The sequence below is a fragment of the Zea mays genome, chromosome 3 (genome assembly GCF_902167145.1).
Source record: "Zea mays cultivar B73 chromosome 3, Zm-B73-REFERENCE-NAM-5.0, whole genome shotgun sequence".
NCBI classification, from domain to species: Eukaryota; Viridiplantae; Streptophyta; class Magnoliopsida; order Poales; family Poaceae; genus Zea; species Zea mays.
The window spans coordinates 185087349-185096143 of record NC_050098.1 but is presented as its reverse complement, the minus strand read 5'-3'; the positions used below and the strand labels follow the sequence as shown (position 1 = coordinate 185096143).

The window sequence follows — 8795 nt, the reverse complement described above, 5'->3', positions numbered from 1 at the left end:
TGGGCCCACGCACCTTGCCCACCTGGTAGGCCATGGACACCACGTGTCCACCGCGCCGAGCAAGAGAGCAACACGCGTCCAGATCCTGCCGGGACGGACGGGCCCGATGCGCCGGACCAGGACCACGTCGCAACAACTGTACCTGTCCAGGCGCTGCCCGTTACGGCGACGGACACCTGCCCCTCTGCCCCTGCCCGCCTCGCTTCCTTCCTCTTCTTCCCTCTATCTGTATTGCCCCGAAACCTTCGTGCCCGTTTCGCCTCGCGCCTGCGTTGCTCTGCTATTTCCATTTCCATTGCACCCATTTCCGGGGTCGCCTGCGTTGCTTCGCGTGGGAGCGTGATTCGTTTAGGCCTCTCGCCAATTTCGGAGGGCGACGGCGACGTGCTTTCGGCGGGCGGGCAGAGAAAATCTAGAGTCTTGGGTTTGCCAGACGCGCCTTTGTGGGAGACAGACACTTGCTCTCGCCTCCAATGGCCGAGATCTGCTGCGAGGAAGCCAAGTCGACGCCGGCAACCGCCGTGGCTGCGGCTTCAGTCTCCGCCACGGCCGCAGCGGCCGCAGCCGTGGCAGTGGCCTCCTCGGCGTTAGAGAGGAGGCGACGCAGGCTGGAGATGAGGAGGTTCCGCGTCGCGAGCGATCCCGAGGAGCTGGTCGCGGAGGACGTCCGCGCTGCCAAGCGGCAGAGGCTGGCGCGCACGCTGTCCGGCTCCTGCCCCGACGCGGGCTCGGACTCCGACAGGCCGGCCCTGCCCAGGTACGGGGTCACCTCCGTCTGCGGCCGACGGCGCGAGATGGAGGACACGGTCTCCATCAGGCCGGACTTCCTGCCCGGCACCAGCAAGCACAACTTCTTCGGCGTCTTCGACGGCCACGGCTGCTCCCACGTACGGCATACACGACGCGCACATGCGACCATCTAGGAATTTTAGATCTCTCTGCGGAGTTATGTATGTTGATAGCAGTTTCGCGCTACTACTGTAGGTAGCGACGATGTGCCAGGACAACATGCACGAGGTTGTCGCGGACGAGCACACGAAGGCTGCCTCTGGCGAGGAGACGGCGTGGAAGGGCGTGATGGAGAGGAGCTTCTCGCGATTGGATGAGCAGGCCGCCAGCTGGGCGACCAGCCGCAGCCGCGACGAGCCTGCCTGCAGGTGCGAGCAGCAGATGCCCTTGCGCTGCGATCACGTGGGGTCCACCGCCGTGGTCGCCGTCGTTAGCCCCAGCCACGTAGTCGTCGCCAACGCCGGCGACTCGCGCGCCGTCCTCTCCCGCGGCGGCGTCCCCGTTCCGCTCTCCGTCGACCACAAGGTCTGTATAACACTGCTCCCGTGCATCAGGCTTCACGGGGCGCGCAACTTGTCTGAGCTTGACGTGCTCAATTTCCTGGTTCGTTCAGCCTGACCGACCTGACGAGCTGGCTCGCATCGAGGCGGCGGGTGGCCGCGTCATTTACTGGGATGGTGCCCGTGTTCTCGGCGTCCTCGCCATGTCTCGAGCCATAGGTGAGCTCAAGTTTGTGCCACCGGTGTCGTTTTGGGGGGCCAGTCCACTCACTGGATTTTAACTGACCGGCTTATGCGCGCGCAGGGGATAGGTACCTAAAGCCGTTTGTGTCGTCGGAGCCGGAGGTAACGGTGACGGAGCGCACCGACGACGACGAGTGTCTGATCCTGGCCAGCGACGGCCTGTGGGACGTCGTGACCAACGAGATGGCGTGCGAGGTCGTCCGGGCGTGCTTCCGTAGCAACGGTCCGCCGGCGCCGGCCGCTCGCCCGAACGGCGTGGCCCTCCCGGCAGCCGGCGCGGGCGCCGAGGACGGATCGGCGGTTGTCAAGGGTGTGGGCAAGGAGGACTCCGACAAGGCGTGCTCCGACGCGGCCATGCTGCTGGCAAAGCTGGCGCTGGCCCGGCGGAGCGCCGACAATGTTAGCGTGGTCGTCGTGGATCTCCGCCGGGGCATATGATTCTCGGAGCGAAGCAGAGCAGGGCAAAATCATATGCTCCATGCTTGAAACTAGCTCTTCTGAAATCCACGCTAATTTCTCCCCCATTTTGACCATCCTTCTATTTTGATGTAGTATTAGTAGTAGATCCTGATCAGATGAATATAATAGACGCTTTTCTTCTCTCAGACGAGGAATTAAAGCCAGTCAGGCAGTATCAAGGAACAAGAACAGCGAATTGTTGGATCATGGCCTGGCCACATACGCACAACGTAGTGCAGATCGTTAGCCCCAACTTTTTGGCCGTTGCTTAACTTGCTAGGACTGCTCGTTGCGTCCTTCGACTAAACTAGATTAACGGGGCGATGGATCACCACGCAGGAAGCTTGAAAAGGAGCTTACTTCTGGAGAACTGATCCTGCTCATACAGCTAGGTTGGCGATTCCTTTGCGACCATTATAAAAGATCCAAATTCCATATGAACCACTGGAATTTCTACCGTTCGTCCCATGCCATTGTCCAAGATTTTTCGTCCCGTTTAAACCACTGCCGTCTCTTTTCGTGGTAACGGACGTTAACAGCAGCGAGGAAGGTCCGTTTTGCCCTTGGCGACTTGAGTCAAGTCCTTGTTGTTCAGGCCGCCGCCGCTCCCAGTTCTCCCGTGAGGCTCTTCTCTCGTTCGTGTCCCCCTGTTCTCCCCGCCGAACCCTAGATTCACAGCACCAAGGATGGGTTAAGCGAGGATGGGGAATCATGGTGGAGGACCAGGGTCCGGATTGGCGGGCGACATGGCACCGATGAGGTCCGACGACTGGCCTTCATGGCTTCCAGATGGGTAAGTGTGCCTCTCATCAGTCTTCCAAATCTGACCAGCGGTTGGGGCGGAGGCGGGAGGCGGGAGGCGCCGGGGATCGGGGCCTGTGGGCTCGGGGTCGCGGCCGCGGCGGTGGGGGCTCGAGGCAGGAGCTGCGGCGGCGGGGGCTCGGGGTTGGGGCCACGGCAGCGGGGGTCGGGTTCAGGAGCCATGGCAGGGGCTCGGGGCCACGGCGGCGGGGGTCGGGCTCAGGTCGGGAGCCGCGGCGGGGCTCGGGGTCAGGGCCGCAGCGATGGGGGCTCAGGGTTGGAGCCACGGCAACTGGTAGGCCTCGGGGGCAGGGCTCTGTGTTCATCTGATTGAGTGTGTTTGACTCTGTGTTCATCTGTAGGATGGACCCAAAAACAAGCTTCAATTTAGAATTCAGGATATTCGCTACAAAATCACGTTTCCCATGGTTTTTGCACACTGAGCTTGTAGATTCTGACATTATGAATTACAAAGATCTGCTTGATGAAATCATGAGGAAGTACCCTTGTTCTTACGGGGAGGTGGTGAAAATGTATTATTACTGTGCTGAGTCCAAGTCCAACATTGAGGTTTGCTGTGATGAAGACCTAGTTAATATGTTTCAGAAAAATGCATCCACTAAGACATGTCATATTTCCATTGCTCACTATGACCCTAGTACTGAACCACCAGCCATACCACTATGGGATGTAACATATGCTAAGGCAGTGGAAATCCCTTGCACATCATCAATGCCAGCTCCAACTCAATCTTTAGATGAACCAAGCCAACAACCAGAGGATGATGACAAGTACCTGCAAAACCCTGAACCAGAAAATGAATATGTTGGTGTCGATGAAGAAGGCATGTACATTGACTTAGGACCACAGGTTCAGGGAAATGCAGACCAAGAGGATGAGTATATTCCTGAGACTGACTCTAACTTGGATTCTAACTTTGAATCTGATGGTTCTGATGATGAGATGGTGGAGGATAATGTTCCACCCCACACAGCCGAAGCAGTGTATGACAAAGCTGACCCACCTATGGAAGTAGGAAGCATATATCCAAACATGAATGCATTTAGATTGGCTTTAGCTACTCATACAATCAAGAATGAGTTTGAAATTGACATTGAGAAGAGTGAACCAGGGAGGTACAGGGCTTACTGCTGTGGGAGAATTGAGGGTTGTAAGTGGAGGATTCATGCTTCAACTATGGGAGACAATAAGACAGTGAAGGTAACTGTCATAAGTTGTGTCCATTAGTTTGTTGTGTATCTGAATTCTTATGTTGAACACATGTTTTTATGTGCAGGTGAAGAAGAACCCACATCTGCATGAGTGCCATAGTACAAGGAGAAAAGGTCAGGTGAAGGGTGCAACCAAACATTGGGTTGCTGATACAGTGAGAGATTGGTTAGTGGACAATCCAAGGTTGACTCCAAAGGCCCTTCAACAGAGGATAAAAGATGAGTTCAAGGTATGGGTGCACTACAAGAGGGTTTACCATGGTAAAGAACTAGCTATGACTCAATTATATGGTGACTGGAGGGAGAGTTTTGACAACCTATATAGGTTCAAGAAGCAAATAGAAGAATCTTGCCCTGGTAGTTTAGTTGTTATTGATCATCACACCATCAATAAGAAGATTAAGTTCAACAGGCTATTTTTTGCCATGAAACCTTGCATTGATGGTTTCCTTCAAGGATGTAGACCCTATTTAGCTATTGATAGTACATTTCTAACTGGAAAGTTTAGGGGTCAGCTATGTGTGGCTTGTGCATCTACTGAGACAAGCATTGTACCTGTGTCAGCACCAAGAATGGTTTTCCCTGATCTTGGCCTCACACCTCCAGTTACAAAGAAGAGAAAGAGCTCATCCACTACATCAATGGCTGCCAAGAAGAAGAAGAGCTCAGCCATGTCTGTTAGGTTGGTGCAATACTTGTTTGTACAGCAGTCTGTTATTACTCCTAACCTTCACTCATGCATATTATTCTTGCTACAAGATCTGGACAAGGCTCCAACCAGCCAGACCCTATGCCTTTGTCTATCATGATGCCATCAATGGAGGTTGCAGACAAGGAAGAGAATCAAGAAACAAAAAAAGAGGTGGCAGGACATGGGAAGAAAAATAAGAGAGAGCCAGAAGTCATCGGATCTCCTGCAATGGGAACTAGAAGCAAAGCCAGTTGCAGTGGCAGTCCTGCCATGGGAACTAGAAGCAAAAGAAAGCTCAATGTCTAATTGGAACTAGGTAGTCTTTTGTACTATTTTTTGGGTCTACTTGACTAGAATTGTGTTAATGTAGTGCTGTGGTCTGTATGACCAAAACTGTGGCATTCTATGACCAAAACTGTGATGCTATGGTCTGGATGGCCAAAACATTGATGTATGGTCTGTATAACCACTTGTGTTTTCAATTTGCATTACTTTGCCATACATCTGGACACTGTTTATGCCATACATGTGGATACTGTTTATGTCATACATCTGAATACTGTTTATGCCATACTGGGCATTGGTTCTAGCACCAAGGTTTGGCGCCAAAACCAGAGCAGAGGGTCTGCCTCCTGTGGCAAGAAAGGGAAGATCCAATTTCTTTTTCACGGACCAAACCAGGGCAGTGGCGGACCTAGAATTTTTATACAGGGTGTGCCGCAACAAAATTTTCATATACAATTCTATCTAATGTACATATAATTTCATAGTAAATTTGGTAAACAATTTGATATATAGATATAAAGTTTGACACTCAACAAATAAGCATGAAAATTGCATACATTAAACATAAAGATTGCAATAATACTACTTATCTGGCCTGTGCTTCCTAAAGTGTTGATGGTGGCGGTGCAGGTGGCATTGAATTCACAATTTCTTCATTTATCTTTTCTTCCTCTTGTTTTTGAGGTGACGACGTTTGAGTAACATCCGAAGATAATAAAGAAGCAATAAACTTCTGTTTTTTGCAGCGTGATTACGAAAAAGAGAGGCAATATCTCCTTGCTTCTTCATATTTTAGTCACTACAAAAATAATATAATGGTAGTGAAATAGTGAATCAACGATCAATAAAACAAAAATCAAAAGCAGGACAGCAGGGACGCGATGTTCCTACGTACCTCGGCACCTCACCAATCACCAGCAGACAGCAACTGGTAGTCTAGTAGTACTAGTCGCGGTCGCCAAAAACAGGCAGCAAGGGAGCAACTCGTACGGTCGTACTAATCAGACAATCACCAACAGCAGGCAATCACCAGCAGCAGCCACCAGCGTCTCGCGACTCGCGGCCGCCAGGCGCTAGGAACAGGCAGTGGCCCAGCCGCCCAAGCGAACAACAGGTCGCGCACTCGCCAGGCTCAGGCGAACAGCCGCCGCCAGCGTCAGGAACAACCGCACTCGTGGTTGTGGGAACTGGAAGCTGAAGAATCGGGGAAGTTGGAATGGCCTTCGACGCTCGGCTGCCGAACCGGTGGGGTCCCCGGTGGGCCTGGCTTAGGGTGTGCCAGGGCCCACCCGGACCCCCCTGTGGGTCCGCCCCTGAACCAGGGGCACACTGGTCCTTTCGTAATCCTGTTACCATCCGTTAGCACTAAATGGGACGGCAGTGGTTTAAACGGGATGAAAAATCTTGGACAATGGCATGGGACGAACGGTAGAAATTCCAGTGGTTCATATGGAATTTGGATCTTTTATAATGGTCGCAACGGAATTGACTCACCAAACAGACCCATAGTGACTAGTGGCTAAGAGCACGTTTAGCGGGAGCAGATTGTGATTGGTTGGCCCCGGCAGGCGGCAGGATTCGGGCCGGGGGCATGCTGCTGTGCTGATCTATTCGTGGGCCCCGGCCGGCGGGATGAGTGAACGGAAATGCTCCGAAGTTTTTTCGTTTACTGATTTTTTTTTAAAAAAATGGGCATCTTTTCGCGGTCGGGGCCTGGATGATGTGACCCACGAGCAATGGTTGGGATCGACGTGTCCGGTCTCACCCTTTCCCTCTCGCCCTCGGCGTCGTGCGTTGGCGACCGGTCGGGTTAGGCGCCGCGAGGCCATTATTGAGGCCTGCGCCGCACCAGCCGCACCGCGCCTTTTGGCCCCCTCCACTCGTCCAGCGACCGCGATAGCCGACAGCTGCCTGGGCACGCTCAGGCTCGGCCGGCGCCCTCGACACGTCTGGACTCTGGAGCGCTACGGCGGGAGCGTGCGGGGAAGTAAAGCGCCGCTCGCACATGGCGCGGCTGGTTGCCAGACGCTGGGTGTTCCGGGATGTCGGAGAGACCGTGGGCCGTGGCGCACCATGGTGGGCGTCCTCCCACGCGTGGTTGAATTATTGACGCCCGTACGCGTCCTCCCACGCCATGCCGGCGGGCCGTATGCCAAACTCTTATCGGCGTTGGCCGTTGGCGCAGGAGCAAGTCGAGCCGCCGAGGAGGGAGTTCTGGAGACACCGGCGTCCTTTATTTTCTTTCTTCCCAATGCCGGGCACGGCTGCTCTAGGCTGGGTTGGCCAGACGGACGTAGAATTGTGCCTGTTTGTTTCAGCTTCTGGCAGCTTCTGGCCACCAAAAGCTGCTGCGGACTGACAAACGCTCAGCTTTTCAGCCAGCTTCTATAAAATTCATTGGTGCAAAAACCATCCAAAATCAATATAAGCACATAATCGGTTGAGTCGTTGTAATAGTAGGAATTAGTCACTTTCTAGATCCTGAGCCCTATGAACAACTTTATCTTCATCCAAACGTAATCGTAATGATACTCAGATTCTTCACACAGCCAGATTCTCCCCACAGCTAGATTTTCAGAAAAGCTGGTCAGAAAAAAGCTGAACCAAACAGGCCCAAAGTGATTAAGTGAGTGCGTCGCCATCGGAGATCTAGCCCATGCCCATGATATGTTCGGCTATGGGCTATCAGCCTACTCCACCTGGAAGGAATTGTGATGGGAAGTTGCTGCATCCTACATTCTCTTACCATTGAAACCTAGTGAACACTAAGTCTTTCTATCGTGCACATGGTCGTGTAAAACACTTTTTTATATTGTATTGTTCCTAAAATGAATTTGAAATTGAGAGTGAGATAGGAGATCTAATAGGTAAGCCGCGGGGGCCAACCTAAATTGTTCTAAATTGTTACGTAAACTTTTGAAAGACTTCATGGTGAGACCTTGCCATGCACCTTAGAAATGTATTATGAGAATAATTAATTCTGGCAATGTGATTCATGATCTATGGGTAAACATACACAACCTACATAGTGTGTCTAAACTATTATAACGATCATGCTCACGGTTACGACTGGATAGATGAATTGGTGAGTGGATGAATGGAAAGAACAACGACCATGATTTTATTTAATGCTATACATAACTCTTGTTTACATGTCATGTGGTTATTTAGGTCTAAGGGCATGTACAATGATGTTTAATGCAGAAGCTCTTGAGGTGTTTAAATGGGGGTATTTGCAAAAAAATCTTGAAGCCATCTCTCCGTGAAGAAACGACTCTGCCTCGTAACCTAAGTAGCAACATACGTCTCACTTCCCACTATACGAATTTGTCATCTATTCTATCGATCTGATGTTGTATAATTGAATTTAATTATGTATTTATTAATAGAGTACATTTATAGACGCTTCATTATATAATAAAGTCTCTTAGTTGTCCTTTGTGTTTGGAGAACCGTTTTGGTGTCTCTCCACTATATATGCCCTAAACGAAATTTGATGCTAAAAGATGACTCATTAAAATGCTAACCGTAGTAAATCTGTGCCATACTTTTTTAGCTTCATAGGTCCTATTTTATCTTTGTTAAGTACGAAAGTACTTATACTTACTTATTTTTAATACTTTAGGTAAAACCTTAGATGAGCACCATACAACTGATTTAGTGAGTTTTTCTGGAGAGTTCTATAATTAATGAGTCTTCTAGAGAGTTCTACAGGTGCTAAGGCGTATGTACTTCCACTTAACTGTACCTATATCGTATGTTTGGTCGCGCTGGTAGCCTGGCTGGCCGCATGCG

At 51.2% G+C, this 8795-nt stretch overlaps 2 protein-coding genes across 4 annotated transcripts; both read left to right on the top strand.

The window, feature by feature from the left end:
- The first annotated feature begins 247 nt into the window (after positions 1–247).
- Positions 248–2124, top strand: LOC100282657 (uncharacterized). The gene is made up of 4 exons (NM_001155565.2): positions 248–887; positions 985–1314; positions 1403–1508; positions 1594–2124. The coding sequence occupies exons 1-4, from the start codon at positions 474–476 to the stop codon at positions 1968–1970; spliced, it is 1227 nt and encodes a 408-aa protein (NP_001149037.2). The 5' UTR covers positions 248–473; the 3' UTR covers positions 1971–2124.
- A 742-nt stretch (positions 2125–2866) lies between these two features.
- Positions 2867–5264, top strand: LOC103651017 (uncharacterized). Of its 3 annotated transcripts, none has more exons than XM_008676611.4 (4): positions 3012–4013; positions 4090–4254; positions 4631–4706; positions 4784–5264. In XM_008676611.4, the coding sequence occupies exons 1-4, from the start codon at positions 3156–3158 to the stop codon at positions 4831–4833; spliced, it is 1149 nt and encodes a 382-aa protein (XP_008674833.1). In that variant the 5' UTR covers positions 3012–3155; the 3' UTR covers positions 4834–5264. The 3 variants fall into 3 exon arrangements, with proteins under 3 accessions (XP_008674831.1, XP_008674833.1, XP_008674832.1); XM_008676610.4 differs by having other exon boundaries at positions 4589–4706; XM_008676609.4 differs by having other exon boundaries at positions 2867–4013; positions 4090–4706.
- Positions 5265–8795: the final 3531 nt, after the last annotated feature.

Coding starts and splice junctions, on each gene's coding strand:
- LOC103651017 (XM_008676609.4), top strand. CDS start 3,156: ATGGACCCAAAAACAAGCTTCAATTTAGAATTCAGGATATTCGCTACA. Junction 4,014..4,089: donor GAGACAATAAGACAGTGAAG/GTAACTGTCATA, acceptor TTTTATGTGCAG/GTGAAGAAGAACCCACATCT. Junction 4,707..4,783: donor AGCTCAGCCATGTCTGTTAG/GTTGGTGCAATA, acceptor TCTTGCTACAAG/ATCTGGACAAGGCTCCAACC.
- LOC100282657 (NM_001155565.2), top strand. CDS start 474: ATGGCCGAGATCTGCTGCGAGGAAGCCAAGTCGACGCCGGCAACCGCC. Junction 888..984: donor ACGGCCACGGCTGCTCCCAC/GTACGGCATACA, acceptor CTACTACTGTAG/GTAGCGACGATGTGCCAGGA. Junction 1,315..1,402: donor CGCTCTCCGTCGACCACAAG/GTCTGTATAACA, acceptor TGGTTCGTTCAG/CCTGACCGACCTGACGAGCT.